The sequence below is a fragment of the Brachyistius frenatus genome, unplaced genomic scaffold (genome assembly GCF_029030835.1).
Source record: "Brachyistius frenatus isolate BFR_SWC_R1_liver_20210118 unplaced genomic scaffold, ASM2903083v1 Contig_162, whole genome shotgun sequence".
NCBI classification, from domain to species: Eukaryota; Metazoa; Chordata; class Actinopteri; family Embiotocidae; genus Brachyistius; species Brachyistius frenatus.
The window spans coordinates 597,653-616,567 of NW_027210761.1; the positions used below are offsets into that span (position 1 = coordinate 597,653).

The 18,915-nt window shown below is 44.6% G+C and overlaps 2 protein-coding genes across 2 annotated transcripts in view; both read right to left on the reverse strand.

The window, feature by feature from the left end:
* Positions 1-8,856: 8,856 nt before the first annotated feature.
* On the reverse strand, positions 8,857-10,956 carry gdf6b (growth differentiation factor 6b). Its single transcript, XM_069716738.1, has 2 exons — positions 10,608-10,956; positions 8,857-10,411 (listed from the first exon to the last, which is right to left on the reverse strand). The coding sequence occupies exons 1-2, from the start codon at positions 10,954-10,956 to the stop codon at positions 9,525-9,527; spliced, it is 1,236 nt and encodes a 411-aa protein (XP_069572839.1). The 3' UTR covers positions 8,857-9,524.
* A 1,015-nt stretch (positions 10,957-11,971) lies between these two features.
* Positions 11,972-18,915, reverse strand: part of LOC138631672 (fibrocystin-L-like) — a 38,655-nt gene continuing 31,711 nt past the window's right edge. The window contains exons 60-76 of the mRNA XM_069716763.1: positions 18,723-18,834; positions 18,510-18,631; positions 18,318-18,408; positions 18,066-18,214; positions 17,269-17,391; positions 17,049-17,160; positions 16,573-16,689; positions 16,275-16,440; positions 15,746-15,978; positions 15,145-15,309; positions 14,840-14,997; positions 14,507-14,642; positions 13,646-13,993; positions 13,378-13,529; positions 13,140-13,271; positions 12,483-12,636; positions 11,972-12,351 (exon numbers count right to left, since the gene is read on the reverse strand). Of these exons, the coding sequence (XP_069572864.1) occupies positions 11,972-12,351; positions 12,483-12,636; positions 13,140-13,271; positions 13,378-13,529; positions 13,646-13,993; positions 14,507-14,642; positions 14,840-14,997; positions 15,145-15,309; positions 15,746-15,978; positions 16,275-16,440; positions 16,573-16,689; positions 17,049-17,160; positions 17,269-17,391; positions 18,066-18,214; positions 18,318-18,408; positions 18,510-18,631; positions 18,723-18,834 (2,850 nt within the window). The remainder of the gene's footprint in view (positions 12,352-12,482; positions 12,637-13,139; positions 13,272-13,377; positions 13,530-13,645; positions 13,994-14,506; positions 14,643-14,839; positions 14,998-15,144; positions 15,310-15,745; positions 15,979-16,274; positions 16,441-16,572; positions 16,690-17,048; positions 17,161-17,268; positions 17,392-18,065; positions 18,215-18,317; positions 18,409-18,509; positions 18,632-18,722; positions 18,835-18,915) is intronic.

Here is an 18,915-nt window from a genome sequence, read left to right on the forward strand (position 1 = left end):
CAAGGAGCAGTTTTAAATGTCAGGGCGGCATTTATCCCTTCAGCATCTGGCTGTCGACGCACGTTTCATCGCTTTATCTTTTTGAGTATTATTATTTGGGTGCAAAGTTGCTCAATCCTCGTCGAAGATGGTAAGAAAAACACATTTATCGGGACCCGTGTTTAATACTGTGTGAAATTTAAAATGCACTGAAGGTGTAAGTGTTGGTGTAGATTAGTCCATTTCTGCAGCTGCTTGTTAACACTCGATCAACCTGATTGTAACACACCTGTTTCTTAATTCTCTTGTCAAGTAAACACCACACAGCCAGCGGTAAATTGTTGAAATTGAAGAAGAAACTTGTGCCACTAGATTTGAAGCACAAATTTATTTATTTATCTCAAGAAAGATGTGGGACGTAGAGTAATAATGTTTTCAGTGAACCAACAAAAAGAAGAATCCTAGAAGTTCAACATCTCCTGGTTTGAACACTTCTTGTACACAAGTGCACCAAATGTTGATACGTGACCGTCAAGCGGTTTTACAGGGTAATAAAAGAGAAGGTGGGTTAGGACGATACTTTTGTTAACTAGGAAATCACTTGTAAACTTCTAATTTCACAGATTTGTAGTTTCTCAGTTTAAGATTTTAAGACCCACAGGATTTATTGACATCTATAGCGGTGAGGGGAAAAAAAACCCAAAAGGTCCTCTGTCATCAGTGTTTGGTTTGTCCGTTTTGAGCTACCGTGAAAAACATGGCGGTGCAACATGGCGCGTCCCGTGAAAGAGGACCCGCTTCATTACTGCTAATAGAGCCTCCTAAATCTTACACACCGGGCCTTCAAAGTTTAACATGCTCAGACGTGTTTTCATATTTTTAAAATCGAGTTTAGCTGAATCCACTAAAACTGAAATATGGGCAGAATGTGAAATTTGATGATGCATCAAATCTGATCAGTGGGGCATTAAATAGTTGACCGCTGTGTAGTTTTACCACAGAGGCCCGATTTAAAAAAAAATAATAAGAGCATTTCAGTGTAAAGGTGGAGAAAGAACAGACAATCTGTAGGTAATCAACCACCCAATGACTGCCTGTGATCTTTTTGGGTAAATCGACTCGCTAATGGCTCGCCTTGTGTCCTGTGTCATTTCCTTTTGATGTGATTGGGCAGTGATGATCAGTGATCTGGCTGCGTGTAGTAAAGAGCTCTCAGCAGGCACTTTTAATTACCGGGGGGACTGATTTTGGCCGCGGAGCCCGCCTCGTCTGGTTTTTATTTCCAACTGCAGACTGACTGTAAAACAACACTGCCAGCGCTGTCACCCAAAACCAAAGCTGCTCTTGTACAAAAGCAGCCCGGGCCCTGATTATCATTCTGTGTCGGGCATGTGAGCGACAGTTGCTCTGTTTTTACTTACAACCCCCCCTCCTCCCTGCCGCCCTCCACCCTCCTCTCCCTTTCCTTTAAGTATCTTTCTGCACACATAAAAACTGATGTCAAGTGCACACGCTACATGCTCTATCCCAGACAAATCAGAGCCAGGTGCGTCCGCATGAGAGAGTTCATATTAGAGAGATATTGCAAACATCTGCGTGTTCTGCGTGTCCTCATCATTTAGATCCCTGTGTGACAGTAAAAGGCTGCGGAGAGGAGAAGAAGAAGAAGAAGAAGAAGAAGAAGGGGAACACCCGCTAAAAAAGTAATTCTGCCCGGTTTGTTCTGCTGCCAAAAGGCCCGACGGATGGGCCTCTTCAGCAGGGACAGGGAGCTAAGAGAGACACACACACACACACACACACACACACACACACACACACACACACACACACACACACACACACACACACACACACACACACACACACACACACACACACACACACACACTCAAATTCATTTTCAGATTTTCACCCTCATTAAAGGGGCACTCCGCTGATTTGACTAAGGTCAGTTAATTCATTAGCGTAGAAATGTATGATAGAAATCCTGCGCTTACAAAACCACATGTTGTTTGAAAGAATCTGATGACGCAGATGCCACAGGGTGCATTATGGGAAACGTGGGACATTTCTGTTTCTGTTGTTTTAACGTCCGGTTGCTACTGCTGGTTACAGTGAATGGCTGGTGCTAGATTGGATCAGTGGGACGGACACTGCCTGTGACTGGTTCTTATGTTGTGTGTGTGTGTGTGTGTGTGTGTGTGTGTGTGTGTGTGTGTGTGTTGGGAGGGGGTTGGGGGTGGGGGTAAGGGTTAGGCTCCACGCTACTGACAATGAAACAAACAACCAAAGCAACGCACAGTTTAGAGCCGTGCATCCCGCCCCACTGATCCAATCTAGCACCAAACATGAAAGCAGTGTCTTGCTGAAACACATGATGTCACTTCTGAGTGAGCTTCGGTTGATCTGATCTTTAGTCAGCATTTCTTTCATAGTTCCATAGTTATCTCATCATATTCTGAGGCCTGCCAGTTAAAAATCAAACAATGACTTTGAGCATTGTTTTTCTCTGCTTGCAGCTTTGATCTTGTGGCCTTGACTGAAGTATCTGAAGTATCTTTTGCTGCAGACATTGATGCATCCCTCAGCATTTAGCTCAAAGCCTAGCCTAGTCTTTTCTCTGATTACAATCTGGAAACCCTGATCTTACGAAGGTTTGATCAGCCTCTCTGAACGGAGGACCGGTCGGCGCGTGGGAGTGGAGACATTGCTCAGGTCAAGCATTTCTTTTTAAAGGTAGTCCCAACAATGTCGGGAGCGGTAGAGTTAGATGAAGCATTACGAAGTGTTGTAGCAAGGAATCAAAGTCAAAGCAAGAACAATGCCTTCATTTTATTTGTTTTTTCTAAGTCTAAAATGCTGACCACTCTGCTCACATTGAGCTCACGTGGTATTCAGGAGGTGAGAGTTTGAAATTTTACCGTAAGCCCCGAGTTCACAAGTTGTGACGCGTTTGTTAACCTGAAACCCACGGAAACTCATTTTTTGTTGGATGTTCAGCTCATATTTAGTCATTTTTGTCGAATCGAGTGTTTCTTTAAGACTTAGATAATAGTCTGAGGAAAAGGTTGATGTTCCCAACGGCCTCATCTCCTCCCTCTGTCATTAAGCCTTTGCATTTCCTGCATCACTTTACCTGTCTGCTAACTTGTTAGCCCCTGTGGCTTCTAGATGCTGTGCGCCGTGCACACATGTGTTCCCACCAAACTGACTTCATTAACGTGTGGGTCTGGAAACACCAGGCTACCACTGTGACTCAGAGCTGTTACAGGTACTTTAATTCATTGTGCCGGGAAATTGCCTTCGAAAACACACTCCTTTTCTTTTCTTTCCTGTACTTTTCTTTCTTTGCATGATCTCCGTTCACTTCCCTTCACTTCACATCTCTTTCTTCTTTCCCTTCTTGCTCTCTTCATTATTTTCATTCCATCTTTTCTCTTCATGTCTCCTTGATTCTGTTGATTCTTGATCCTGCCGCTGTTTGTCTTATTTCATGGACACACTCCCCCGCTGGCTCTCGTCCTCTTCCCCCCTCAGGTGCATCACAGAGATGAAGGAGTGTTATAAGGATTTTTCCAATCTCTATAAAAACTTAACCAGAATGAGGTGTTGTGGATAATGTGAGTCTTTAAAATGCTGAAAAAGAAAAAAAAAACGTGGATCTGCGCCCGCTGCCCTCTCGTGAAACTTTCACCCGGGGCCACAAACTGTACGAGATCAGAAAGATCAAGTATGGGAACGCAACTGGAGGATCCTGTTCAAAGCGAGGAAACGTAACATGTGTATCCAAAGTACATGTGCTGAGAGAGACAGCCAGAGATCGGAGGAGAGAGGGGTTACAGCGAGGGGAAATAAGAGACAGAGAAGACAGATATGAGGTTTAAGATGGGGAAGAGTGGAAGTCTGCGATTTAACGAGTGAAATCTAAATCCTGTCTTTGAACTTACAGGAAATAAAGTGCAGGTATTACCGCACGAACGCAAATACATGCTGGGGAAGCTGATAAATCTGCTGATTAGTTTTTGTGGGGGTGGACAAAATACTGGAAACAGTATGTGGTAGATAGCTATGATATGACCTGTATTACCAAATCACCCAAAATCATTACACCTGGAGAATATTGGTGCTCTGAGTTGCTCCAGTCTAGAAGCAGGAGAGTGATTTCTGGCGAAACCTCACCTGCTGCCAAGGAGCATGGAGAAGTAAAAAAAAAAGTAATGACAGCAACTTTCATCTTATGGTGTCAACCCAAGCAGCAACCAACCATGATGTCATGCATTGGTTTGTGACCTGCCCTTATGAAGCCTGGAGTTCGGGTTTTGGCCGTCGCCATCTTGCTATTTTGGAGCTGGAAGTGACCATATTTGGACGTGCTGGTGGATCTTACTTAATTTAATTAGGAAGCTTAGGACACTAAGCCCAACTATCAACTAAGTCTGTCCATCAAAAACACACGCCCCCAAGACACTGCTTATTGAGGCCTAACATCTAATTAATGACGGGATTATTTTCAGATGGGCTGATAAGAAGGAACGACTTTAGCAAACAACACCATTAAGACTTGCGTAAAAAAATGTATTGACTTTGTATTTCATGTAGGAAGTTGAATGGGTGTCGATGGAGCCAGAGCCTTTTTGAGCCAAACCCTAGTGGTCCTCGGTGGTATTGCATATTTATGCGCGTGTTATAGAAGCTGAATGGATCGACACGTTTCAGCTGCAAAAAGTTAGAAAAAACAAACTTGTCACAAATGTTAAAAAAAAAAAAACACGTTTTAAAACAGAAAATATGAATCTGAACTCGCAGTACGTGGACACATTTTCAGTGTCAGTTGCGGGCCTTCGTACGGCACTGAAGAAAACAGAAACCGAAGTTTCATTCCCCAAAATCGAAAATGAACTGAGCGGGAACCATTAACGTGGAGGGAGAAATGTGCACGGCACAAAAGAAATAAACTATAACTCTAAACCAAACAATGAGCTGAACACAGAAGAAGAGTGAGAGCGACTGATTCCACCTGCTCGTGAAAGTCTGGAGCAGCCGGCACAGGTGTCCGTCCTCCTGCTGATGGGCAGGTTCACCCGACTCAGCCGCGCACTGTAAACTAACTGTTTTCAGCTTGTTCACACTGAAAAATAACAACAACGTCATCACAGACGCACACGCCACAATTAAATAACTCATTTTTTGAATGCGGTGTTGATGAACATTGTCCCCATCGTGCTGCAGCTGATGCAGATGACCACAGGTTGTGGACGGAGGCGCAACCAGCTGCAGGGACTTTTTTCTCGGAAAACATTTTTGCCAGCTGTTTGTAAAGTTTTCAGATTTTAGACCAAAAAAAAAACAACAACTGGGGTTTTCCAGCATCGTAGTGAAACCGATGACCACCTTTACCACATATTTGTTCCCGTTAGAACATCTGAAACATTATTTCTTACTACTAAGAATACCAAAAGCAAATAGTGTCTGGATTAGTCCTGTTTTTGTTTTATCAAAGTTGTTGTCATGGATCCTGAATCCCAAACCCTGAGTGGCTTTCTGTTTTTGATACACCGTTTACCTGCAGCACTGAACCACCGAGGAGACGCCTGTCTGCCAGGGTGAGCTTCCCCGACCTCCTCTTCCTCCTCCATCACTTTGCTTTGCCACTCACCTGTGTAATCCCTCTTTTCCAGCTCTGTAAAACATCACCTGACTTCTCTTAAATTTCAGCCACGTCTTGAGTATTTGTCCACAATAGGCTGCGAGAGTAAAATGTTGCTTGCGTGTTTAATGCTTCACTAAGTACTGATTCAGGGATTTCTGGACCATTAAACCACAGTTTAAGAAGAGTTTCAAAGAAAATATTTCAACATAAAGTAGTTAAGACAGGCTTTACATACAAATATAATCATTTAAATGGTGTTGAAACATTGATTAGATATGATAGGGCATCTCAAAAAAACACAAAGGAAATGAAAATTCCTGGAATCGAAGCCCGCTGGGATCAAAGGACGAGCAAAACCCTGCAAGCAGAGACTCCAAATACAACACAAGTCACTTCCCTCGTGTGTCAGGGCGCTGAGTCGGCTGCAATCGGACTCCGCCGAGAGGATTTCCCTCTAAAGCCTCCAAACGGGCTGCGTTTACCAGAGCAAACACAGGGGTCAAGGTGACAGGACTCCACTTTTACCAGCACCTTAAAAGCAAACAAGGCGGGACACGTGCTGGGATTATATCGTGTAAATACCTCAGGGGAAAGTAGTTTGTCTTTGTCGCTGTGGTTGTCTGAGATTTCTTGGACGCCCACGCGTATCTAATTCCAGATCTGGGCTCTTGTGTTCCTCCTGACTGCACTCCGGACATGTGCGAAACATTTCCACATCACAGAAAAGTCAAGAGAAAAACACGAGTTCCCACTTATTTCCCCTCCTCTGATAACGGCAGCCGAATCCTGCACTGGATTTACACCCGCCTTTTGTGTCCCCCGGCAAATATTTCGCTCCATCTCGCTGCAAATCTGCCGCAGCCAGAGACTCAGTGCAGAAAGGCCTCCGTTCGCCGCTATAGAGACGGTACATTTACATTCCAGCCTTGCCTTTTGTCCTCCGGCCTGCTCGGTGCAGCTGCTTCAAACCCGCCGCCCCTTTTTTTAATATCTCACCTTGTTGTTTGGGGAGCGACCCGGCGAGGCCCTCCGAGAGGGTCGGGCACATCCCAACCCCCCTCCCCCCGCCCCCAACCCTCCTCCATCCCCTCCTCATCTCCGCCCTTTTTTTTTTTTCTAAGGCGACTTAATGTCCACAGGCCCCGGAGACAATGGGCCACTTGACCTTTGACCCCAGTGAGGAAAAGGCAGGCTTAATCTGATGTTGAGATCCTCCACTGCCATTGTCTGAGAGGCAAGGGACCCAATGTGGCTCTAGACTGAAGAGGAGGTGGGGGGGGAGGTGAGAGGGGTGTGTGTGTGTGTGTGTGGGGGGGGGGGGTCAGTCACTGAATCTGCAGGCCAATTTGTTTGTCACATATCGGTCCCCCCCACCCCACCCCGACCTCCAACGCACACAGAAACACGGCCCACCCAGGGAAGATGGCGCTCTTTCCACTTGTCTGCTGACCCTGTTTTCACCCTGCAAACTGTCACTCACGCTGCAAACTGTCACTCACGCTGCAAGCTGTCACTCACGCTGCAAACTGTCACTCACGCTGCAAAGCTGTCACTCACGCTGCAAACTGTCACTCACGCTGCAAGCTGTCACTCACGCTGCAAACTGTCCCTTCAACACCGCGGAGGAAAACCAATCAGAGTTGAAGTTCCTGATCGGCAGCAGGTTCAGGTCTGCTTTCTGTGCCGAGACCGAAGCTGCCATCACCGACCGGGCGAAGCGAGCCGCCGGCCCGGAAGCTGCAGCTTCACTCGCCATCTTTTAGGTCAACATAATTTGATTATATGCGCATTTGTTGGAAGTTTGAACATGAAATCTTGAGGTCTTTGTCTACATTTGACTCATTAGGTACCAAAAAGATTTTGGCATTTTTGATTTAAAATTATGCCAACATTTAATCAAATTTTTTAAAAAAAAAGAAAAAAAGAACGGCGTTTCTTCTTTCAGTTTGAATAATCAACTATTATCAGCCTGAAAGTGATTTTTTTTTTGGGGGGGGGATTATTTCTTATTCATTTTCATGATGTTTTGTTAGTAGATTGCGTTTTTGTGAATGTTGCTGGCTCTCAGGTCTCTGTTGGAAAAGAGATCTTTATGAAAAGAAGATTAGGTGAAAATAAATGTTTGACATATTTCTGCTTTTTTAATTAATAATGCCATTAGCAGTAAAAATTACCAAAATAACATTGGACATTAGAAGTTTAAGACATTTTAATTTGCCTGTTATTCTACACATCTTTCACGTCGTACATTTTTATAAGAATAGATTCATTTGGTTAAACAAACTGATTATTTTACGCTGTAAAAATACATTATCAATTCATTTTCTGCTTCATCACGTGTCACATCGGGACAGCAAAGAGAGGTTCAAATAAAATACAAACACATTGTGGCACGACACTGAATTATTCATCCATCTTTCTGTATCAGTCAGTATAATATATTATTTTTGGATTCCAGTAAATAATGCAAAACATAAACAAAGTATAAGAGGTTAAAATGTGCTGCTAATCTTTAAAACGACAGCCTAAAGATAAATTCACCAAACAAAGAAAATAATGTTTTCTTTTTCTTTGGTGATTAATTATTTCCTATTTATATGTACATCAAAAAAAAAAAAAACACTGATGGTAATCTAATATTTCACAGTCTGCGAGCAGAACATAGCTGTCACATTTCTTTACCAAAACATTACCCAGATGTGTTTATTTAAACCTGAACATCCAGATGTGTGACTCACGCCGTCTGGAAGTTGTAACAGAACAAAGCGGACAATATAAATGCAATAACTTATTCACAGAACATAAATTATTATTTTTTTCCATATCAAATATTTACACATGGTACCTTTTGAACATCAGTGCATTACAGAGAAAATGACTGCATGTGTATCGTCACCTCAAACGCAAGTAAACTGGTGAGAAACGCTGCGGTGGGCTCGGTGGAAATGTACGAACGGCATTTTAATTTGAAAATCTTTCATCCAGCACTCGAAGACGTTCCCTGAGTCTTAAAGGCCATGACGAGCGCCGAAGCTCTCGTTGTGGAAAAATGTTCAGTTTACAGAAGAAAAGGTGTGATTAACAAGTTTTTTTGGTTTTTTTTTTAAGTCAGCGAATGTTGTATATTAAAATAAATTGGCAAATTTTGTTCGCCGCGGTGAAATTTGACGGTATTATTATCACACGGCCGGTCCGCCGGAGGTTCTCCGAGGACGACTTTTCACTTCAAGGCCTTCTTTTGAAAAGATCCCAAAGTAAGAAAAACAAAAACAAAATCGAACATCACATAAATTAAGCGTTCATGTTCATGTATTTCCTCTTTGTACGAGCAGTCTGTAAAAGTTTCACACGGTGCTGGTGTCACGTGGGAAGAACAGCTGGTTTAAAAAGTTTTGTTTTGTTTTTAAATGCCGCAAATTGTTTTATTTTTGCTCTGATAATGAATTTCTTCTTCTCAAAACAGGAAGTATCACAGGCGTGCCCTCACGTTTAGGATAATACACGCCTTCTTTCTTTTCAGGAAAATGCTCATCTATGTTTTTGAGGATTTGGTCGATTTGGTGACAGAGGAGAGAAAAATGCAGCCGGAGTTTATGGTCGACCGAACTCAGGAGAGGAAGATGCATCGAAAGAAATGTTTGAGGTATAAAACATGACCGTGTCGGGTGCATGGTTTCAAAATGCATTACAAGCTTTGAATCTACGTCTCCAACTTGCTAAATAAAAGTCGTCCTTGTCGCCACACAGACTGCGATGCCGTTCGATTTCCCCGGTAACTGGACGGCCTGATGAAGAGGAGGGGGACGGGAGGCCGTGAGGTGGAGGGGTGGGGGGGGTGGGGGGGAAGGTGGAGGTGAGGGGGTGTAAACCGGCAGCACACCTGTCCGGCCCACTACCTGCAGCCACAGGACTCCACCACCATGTCCTCGTACTGCTTGTAGACCACATTGTTTCCTGAGTCGATGTAGAGGATGCTGATGGGGCTGAGCTTGGACGGCGCGCAGCAGCTGGGCGGCATGTTGCTGGGGTTCATGGAGTTCATCAGAGTCTGGATGATGGCGTGGTTGGTGGGCTCCAGGTGGGAGCGCAGCGGGAAGTCGCACACGCCCTCGCAGTGGTACGCCTCGTAATCCAGCGGGGCGATGATCCAGTCGTCCCAGCCCAGGTCTCGGAAGTTGACGTGCAGCGGCTTCTTGCCGCACCTGGACCTGGACTTCTTGCCGTGTCTCTTCCCGTGCCGGGTTTTGGACGCGGCCGTCCTGCGTCTCCTGCTGGCTTTGGTGCCGGGGCCCCTCTCCTTGGTCTTCCTCTCGAGTAACGCTCTGCCCTCCCTCCTCTCGCTGAAGAGGGTCTGCCTCTTCTTGGACCTGGTGAAGACCACTAAGATGGCCTTCTTCTGCTGAGGCCTCCCGTGCCGGTGCAGGCCCAGGAGGTGCAGGTCCAGCTCCCTCTCCGGGTTGTCCAGCATGGCCCTGAACTCCAGGCAGAAGTGCTTCCCCTGGCTCAGGTGCTGCCGCTCTCTGAATATCTCCCACACGTCTAACACCTCCCACTTCGGCCCGTGGGAGTCCTGCAGGTCCAGCGTTCTGGAGTCCAGCAGCCGCTGGTCGCGGCAGGAGAGGAGCTGGACGTCCACCGGCTCCGTTTCCGACATCCTGAAATTCCCAGACGCTTTGGTGTATATCCTGAGCTCGGCTCCCAGCACCTCCGCTTTTTCAGAGAGGGTTGAGACGTCGAACAGATACTGCTGTCTCCTCAGAGGGGAGAGTGGGAGGTCATCTGTGGAAAGCATTAAAACAGACGGCTCAGACTCATTCTCACGGAGATGATGCACATACCACAGAGATGAGGAATCTGACAGGAAAAAAAAAATCCCACTATTGTCTGCACTGAATTCATCTGGGAGACAAGAGTATGAGTCAGTCAATCCTACCTGCACACACACACACACACACACACACACTGATCCACATACCTTGCCCGCTGTCCACAAAACTCGCAATAGTGTTTGCAGCTTTTGAAGACCGAAAAAAACTGGCGTTGAGTCCCAGTTTCTCCGCCGTGGAGAAGGTCTTGTAAATAGACAGCATGTAGTCATGAGGCTCGATCAACTCTTTAGACGTTGCTTTGTTGCTTCTGTCCGGCGGCGGCGGCGGCGCGTAAAACTCCTTAAAATACTTAGAGGCTTCTTGTCCGTCAAAAATCTTCGCCGCTTTGCTGCTCTTCGGGGCAGCAGGAGGGAAAATAGCGAGAGTCTGGAAGCAGGGGATTTCCCAAACAAACGCGAGAGCCCCGCAAAGAAAAGTGAAGCGATAGAAATCCATCCTGAGCCGGAGCCGGAGCCTGAGCTGTGGCCGGAGGACCAGAGCTGAACTCTGCATCCGCTCTGCAGCAAGTGGCTGCTCCGCAAAGTGCGCACAGCTCGGTGAGGACAGGCGGTGCAAAGTTGTTCTTTTTTTTTTTTTTTTTTTTAAAAAGAAGGAGGCGAGAACACGCCCACATTGTACTGTTATCGTCAAGGGATAAATGGAGGGCGCAAATTAAGGCTGTAAAACTAATTGTTCCTCTGTCGGCCGTCACCACCCTCCTGGAAACTTTGAGGCAGATGTGCGCTGAAAAGACGCACGTCAACTTCTGCTGCATTTAATAACACTCTTCTTTTTTGTTTTTTCCCTTCTTCTTCTTCTTTTCTTTCTTTGTCGCTACACCTGCTTTCACGAAATTCATTTGAAGTTTGCAGTTTTAACGATCCGTTTTTTTTTTTTTATTAAGGTTGGAAGTTTCAAAGTGTTCCGGCAGGAGTTTTAAATCTCACTACGTCTGTGCCTCGTGCATGAAGCGAGGGTTTATCGCGGATTCTCGTGCCCTCTAGTGAAGCACAGAAATAATACGCTCGTGCAAAAACAGGAAACGTGTCGAGACGCAGCCAATCAGCGTCCTTCAGCACCACGGACAGAGCCTTTGCCGGACAATAACTCGATTAACAAAGAAACACGCGGATACAGTAAAGACGTGTTTAACAATGAAAAATATAATTGATTGAAAAGAAGATTTCGTTTTAAACAATCATTTATATACAAATATTCTTATGACAGTACAGAACTCCATGTTTTCCTTCAGTATAAGTTTACTATTGCAATGTTTAAAAATAGAGCAAGTCTATGGATGTTACACCATATCAAAAGTACATATTATAGAACTACAGAACCCAAAAGAAAAGAAAAATGTGCATAAAATAGTCAAGAAGAGTGTTTGGCATTGCAGAGTTGTTCATGTTATAGTGAACAGACGTTGAGGTATCCTTCATAAAACCCTTCAGGCTGAGAGACCTTCACCGCTCTAACAGATGGGGATGCCGTCGAAGCAGCAGGCCACAACGTAGATGACGCTGAGCGTCAAAAGGCTGCAGGCGGACACAGCGGTGCTGGAGTTGGGGATGCCGCTGTCTTTGGTGGTTGTCGTGGCCTTAGTTGTGGCCTCAGTGGTGGCCTTGGCGGTGGCCTTGATGGTGGCCTCGGTGGTGGCCTTGGTGGTGGCTTTAGCGGTGGCCTCGGTGGTGGCTTTAGCGGTGGCCTCGGTGGTGGCCTTGGTGGTGGCCTCGGTGGTGGCTTTAGCGGTGGCCTCGGTGGTGGCCTCGGTGGTGGCAGTCTTCTTGACGGACAAGACTGTCGCCTTGGCGCGACAATCCTTTAAAGTGAAGACCATTGCCAGGTCCTCATCTGCAGGAAGAGGAGGAGTGATTATCGAGGTCTGCTGCTACCACGTTTATATGACCAAGCTTTTCTTTTCATAAATTGTGTTTTTTAATTGTAAGTTGTTGAATATTCTCTTGGTTAAGGCGATGAAATACCGCTGTTGAGAATGGACAGATTGGTGAAGTTGGCCCAGCAGGAGCTGAACAGGATGGTGGTGTCTCCTTCCAGTCCATCCACGCCGTTTCCACCGGAGTCCTTCAGACTGGCTGTAGCCGTGAGGGTCGTCACGCCCACAGACACACAGTTACCCTGCAGACAACAACGCAGGTCAGTGGTGAAACACAGCACAAACTCCAACCTCATTTTGAGTGTGTTATTTCTTTAAACGCTTTTTAAACAGATGAGAATCAGAAGAAAAGTTGAAAAATGAACCAGAAGACAAGAAAAAAAAACAAGGAAGCAACCACATAAAGATGCAACAGAACACAGGATCACTAAAGAGGCATTAAATATGAAGTATTGCCTCATGCAGACTTTGCAGGCCCTGTAAGATACTTGTAACGGACAAAAAGTGAGAAAAAGCAAAAATATAGAATAAATAAATAAATAGCAGACAACTTGAAGCAGTGACAAATGCAGACCACAAATACTGTATCGAGAAACAAAATGATCTGTACTTTAAAAAGCACCTTAAAAAGGTAACAGGATGTTAGTTGAGGTGGAAGGTTGTCCAATATTCTCACTCCTGTACATCTAAAACCAAAGTTTTATATCCAGGAGAAGTTGTGTTTGGAGATATACGACTGCCTCACCTGCTCATCCACAGCCATCAGACTCGGCTGCTGGTAAAGAGGACCCACAAGCTCTCCGGCTATCGGCGCCGAGATCAGCAGCAGGTCGGTCACGCGGGACACGTAACTCCCTTTAGGTTCTCTCGTTGCAACCTGATGTTTAAAGCACAACAACAACAAAAAAATCTGTTAATCTGCGCGAAGGTGAGCTTGAATTCAGCCGAGCTCTTCGTTCGTCATCATCAAATCTCTGGTTCACCTTGTTCCATCCGGGGTCTGAGGACGAAGGAGGAGGTAGGATGATGCCTATCGAGGAGACGTTAAAGCCGATGGACCGACTGAGGTTTCCTGAAATTGACGCCTGACCCACGGCATCGGCGATGCTCGTCAAAAACGTGACGTTTTCCCGATCTGAAAAGAGCACAGAGGAGTGATTTTAGTTCCTGCTTATCACGAGTTTACACACACATCTTAGTCCTTAAACTGTCTAAATCACAGTTCTTCTTCTTCTTCTTCTTCGCACTGACCGTTGGTGCTGCTGCTGCTGGTTTGCCACACCGGCGGTTTCTTGATCTCCACATGCACCGTTATGCCTATCAATCTCTTCCTGCAGCGGCTCCCTGCGTCCTTCCTGTCGATCCTGGCGATGCGGATCATGTTGGGGGGAACTTTGAGGAAAGCAGTGAGGTTCCGGACCAGTTTATCTCCGAAGAACTTGTCTTCAGTCTTGACGGGCAGCTTGAAGGCGATGAAGAGAACCGGGGACGTCCGGATCACCACCGGTTCGGAGCCTCTCACCACGACCTTCAGCATCTTGTAGTCCCAGTCGAAGTAGTTGGTGCCGATTGTGGCGTTGACCTCGGGGACGTACTGATCTGGAGGGATGGAAGAAAGAAAAACACAGAATATGACGGCTGAGGTCTTCATCTTCTTTATCAGATATGATTCACACAGGACAAATATTTATAGCAATTACTGTTTACTTGGACTATTACTGCGTTGGATTATTGGTTCCTTTTATTGAAGAAAGTTTACGCTGCAGAGCTCTCTCGGGGGTAAATAAAAAATTCAGATCGCCTAAAGTCTAAAAATGTTATGTTGTACTTTTAAAAATTGTCGACTCAAACTTAAACAGCCTTTGCAGTAAGTGGCCTAAAAGCTATGGTTTTAAAATACTTTTTATGTGATAAAAATGAAATAAGATTTGAGCTAAAAGATTTTAAAATCTGTAGTCCAGACTAAGTGTAAAAAAAAAACCAACTACATTTTAAATGGTAATGTAGCTTAAAACATAAATTTATACGACCTCAGATTATAGTTACTATAATCGGCACCCTCCTGGTTTTATTGACACATGATCTGCACCTTTGTGTGTAAACCTTCAGTACCTGTGTAGATGGGCTTCTTCAGGCTGTAGTCAGTTTCATCAGCGCTCCACTCAGCATTAGTCGGAGGGATGAGTTTGTTGTCGACGTACACGTCGAACCGCTGAGGATTGGAGTAAAAGACTGACACCCCGATGCTCTGCACAAATTCAAAACAAAAACACATTTAAATTTAAATTAAATACAAAAAGTGTCTGAACTGAAGATTTTGATTTCTGTTTTAAAGTTATGTTGATTTTTGAGTCCTTTAAAAAATAGATAAATAAATAATAACAATAATATATATATATGAAAAACATCGTTGTAAACTTATTATTAGATTAGCAGTTTTCTGACCTCAGACGGATCCGCATTGAGCATCATGAGGCGAAGGTTCCGCGGACTGACGCTGGAGAAGAAGACGTCGAAGGAGTGACCTGTGGCCACGATGCTGTGGAAGAGAGACAGTCTCCTCTGGCAGGTGTTGCCAGAGCACTGACTGTGATCCTGAGGACCTGCACGCAAGGACATGCAACCGAGGTAAAAAAAAAAAAACACATTCCTTCTCTGTTTTTGAATCGATGAGTAAAGACAGTTTATCTATTTTCCAGGATTTGAATCATAGCGGAGTGATAAAAAAAAAAAAAAAAAAATCGTCCTACCGTTGATCAGATCCACGAAGCAGTCTCCGAGCACAGCGACGGGGGACAGACGTCTGGTCTCCGTGTCCGAGTCGAGACTCTCGATCACCAACATCTTGTAGTTCAGGCCGAAGCACTTGTAGCTCTGCCAGGAACTCATGTAGGTGCAGTTCTTCCTGATCACACCTGAACACAGGAAATTAAATCTATTTATTTTCTGAGAGTCAAACAAGAGCGTAAACATTCTCATATTTTACAACCAAAGACGAGACTTCTGGTTGCTGGATAATATATTCAATCACCGGGTATATACAGCATAGTAAGACTTACAAGGAATTTAAAGAAACAATTATTTCATGAATAAATAAATCAAATATTTATAAGGCACTGTGTTCAAATGAATGCAGCGGCTTGAACTAGAATAACTGGAGGAATGATTATTGCATTATTTTTTTTTACCAATAACTTCAGTTTCATTAAGAAAATAAGTAAAAACAGTAAATAAAAGATTTATTTTAAGATGGGAGAGCTGAAGCTGAAGTTTTCACTGCTATTTCCGCACTTTAACCCGCCACTGTCTCATTTCAGGATGTCAGAAGAGATTTTTTTTTTTTTTGGTTACCTTTGTCCGGAACAATCTCGTTCACTGGGATTCGACTGCCATTGAGCGCGGTGAGCACGACTTCGGGGATGCGATAGTCGCCCAGCCCTCTCCTGGAATTTTCTCCCCACTCGTACTCGGACTGAGGCACCACAGCTCCCACTGCACCCAGGAAGGAGCCGTCCAAGTCCTTCAGCAGACTCTTCTTCTTCGCATCGCAGTCCATGTCCACACAGTCAGCCGGGTTCACTTTACTGAGGCGCGAAAGGATGAAGTCAGTGTTTTTATTTTTTTTCCCATCAAACAGTTAAATAAAAAGAGCAGAAAATATTTAATCTAAATCTTATTTCAAAGTTTGAAGGTTTTTGCATAAAAAAAAACAACCCACTTTGTTGTTTGTCAGTTTACATTCTAAACTAAAGCAGCAAAATATAAAAAAAAAAACATTATTTCTATATTTTCTATATCCCCTGGTGGGTATTTCCTTCGTTTCTTAGTGTCTGTTGAAATGTAATGACATCCTGGCATCTGTTAATGTGCAACAACTCACCCCAGATCAGGCCTGTGGACAAAGACTTTGGCCTCCTCTGTGCTGTCAATCATCGTGATGCCTGAAACCTGCACAGGATGCTGCAGGTCCTCGTTGATTGGGTTGGTGATGAACATGAAGTTCATCTCGGTGGAGCAGACGTCTCGGAACCCGACGAATGTTGAGTCTAGAAGTGGAGCAGGAGAAATGAGAAGTAAGTCATCCGTTTAATAGTATTTTAAAGGTTGTTTTTGATGGTAAAGATCACACACAGCCTTTTGAAAAATCACTCTGGTGCGTAAACGGAGCCCGAACTCACCCGTGACCGTCATCAGCCCTTTAATGGCGTTGTAGTTTATGTTGAGGTGATGGGGCTTAATCGGAGCATTGTTGTGTCCAGATGCAAAGTTAGGCCAGCAGATTCCAGATCTGCCTCCTGTGTACGATGAACATAACAGTTTAAAGGGAGGATCATTTATTATCAGCTTCAACAGCTTGGAAGTGTTTTTTAAAAATTCCATCATTTTCTCATGACGTCTTGGTTTGTTGAACTAAATGGTCAAACTTTTTACAATAAGAACCTCTTTTATTATAGTTGTTTGAGATTTGTTGAGTCAAGATGTAAAGTTTTTTTTTTTTTTTTTCCCACTCCAATAATTGTGTCTGTATCTACGTATTGCTCCATCTCAGAGTTATCAGTTTAATTTATCCTATTCGGGTAAATCCAAACCCCCCCGAAGGTGCTTTGAAGTGAGATGTCGTTTGTGTTTGAGCGGCAGGGAGGCTGCACGTCACCTGTGAGAGGTCTGGGAGCTCGATGTAAGGTGGTGATGGCAATGTTAAAGTCACTCGTGAGCAGAGTGGCTGAGCAGTTGAATTGCGGGCTGCTGCCAACAATTAACGCATTCTGGGGGGGAGGGGGGGGGAAAGAAGAGGGGCGTGAAGTAAATCTGCCAACAAAAAACAACAACAACAACAAGAAGAATCGGTGAAAGAAAAGAAAGAAACCTCTCACCTGAATTTTAACCGTTTTATCAGCGTACGCGTGTGAGAGAGAGGGAGGAGCGAAGATGATAGGCATGATGCCCATCCCGTTGTCCACCAGGGTCACGTTGGAGATCATGACATTCATGATGGTCTGTGAGAGGAAGACGATAGTCAGGATTATACTGCACCTTCATTTTCTCAAACGTCCCGACCTCAGCTCTTCTGAAGTAAACAAATATCAAGACGATAGACTGAATATAAAAGTGGATGTAACTGCCGGTACTGAAAAGTGAGGTCAATGCGGAAGTGCCTTAAACTGCAATACCACCGGGGACCACCAGGGGTCGGCCCCAAAAAAGCTTCCTGCTCCATTGACTGCCATTCAACTTCTCTCAGGAAATACAAAGTCAATACATTTTTTCAACATGTTATAACAGTGTCGTTCACTAAAGTCACTCCTTTTCATTAGTTTTCTGGCAATTCATCTGAAAATAATCCCGTCATTAATTAGATATTAGGGCTCAAAATGTGGCATGTTTGGGGGCGTGTCAGTTTGATTGACAGGTCTTTGACCTTAAACCACCAAATGAATGTATTCGTGTGTAAAGTTTGGTTGTTGTTGGTGGTTTATGTTAAAAACAAAACAATTAAAAGCTTAAAACCGTCCTAAAGTCATCTGGATCACATTAGCTGTTTCTCTTTAGTGTCTGCTCACTAAATGCTAAGATTTTAAATTTTTCCTTACACTTCCTGACACCATTTGTCTTCAGGTTACTTGCACTGCTTTTGTGGCCAAATTAAGCACATAAATAAAGGTTTTCATACCTGGAAGTAGACGCCGAAGTCGAAGCTCCTCCAGATGAAGAAACCCTGGATGGAGATGCAGTCGGGCAAACCGTCGTTGTTCAGATAAACTCCGTACAGACCGCCGTGAGCCTCGTTACGAATCCACTTCTCATTTTTATTCACATAACCTGCAGAAGTGACGAGGGGAACATGTCTGTTTTTAATGTTCACAAACAGACAAAAGTTCAGGCCAGCATCGGACCTCGAACTCGTCTCATTTGTAGAAGTTACCTGGGCAGGGCTCTCCGTTGATCCGATAGGCCACCCTCTCGTAACCCGCCACGATGTTGTGCTGCAACACGACGTTTGTCCCCTCGTTGACCTGATATAAAAAAAAATTAAATAAAATCCAGTCCAGATCTTTAACGTAGGGACGCACATTTAAGATTTAAGATGTTGTTTGTGTATGTTGAGAAGACAAACCTCGACGGCAGCGTTCCAGTTGGACTTGATGGAGTCCTGTCTGCCCTGGTACGATCCGGGCCACAGCGTCATCATCACCAGGTTCCTCCTCACTCTCGTCTCATCGCCCCAAATCCTGATGCCTGCAGACGCACACGCGCTTTGTCAAAGAGCTCCTGACGAAAGGTGCGTGAAGACAGACAGTAGAAGAAGGGGAAGAAGTGCTGTGTTTACCTTCTCCGACTGTGTGGTGGACGACGTTATCGTCGATCGTCAGTCCGTCCGTCCTGAAGACGCCGATGGCCGGAGAGAAGCCTTCGTGGAAAGCACAGCCCTGAATGTAGGACTCTTTTACTGAAACCTTTCAACAGAGAAAAACAATATCAATTTTACATATCGGACAGATAATTTTCTCTCCAGTAAACAC

What these genes read in the sequence shown, in the direction of transcription:
- gdf6b (XM_069716738.1), bottom strand. Translation starts at nt 10,956, where the DNA reads ATGGATTTCTATCGCTTCACTTTTCTTTGCGGGGCTCTCGCGTTTGTT. An exon ending in TTTTGTGGACAGCGGGCAAG is followed by an intron (nt 10,412 to 10,607) that starts GTATGTGGATCA and finishes TGCTTTCCACAG; the next exon opens with ATGACCTCCCACTCTCCCCT.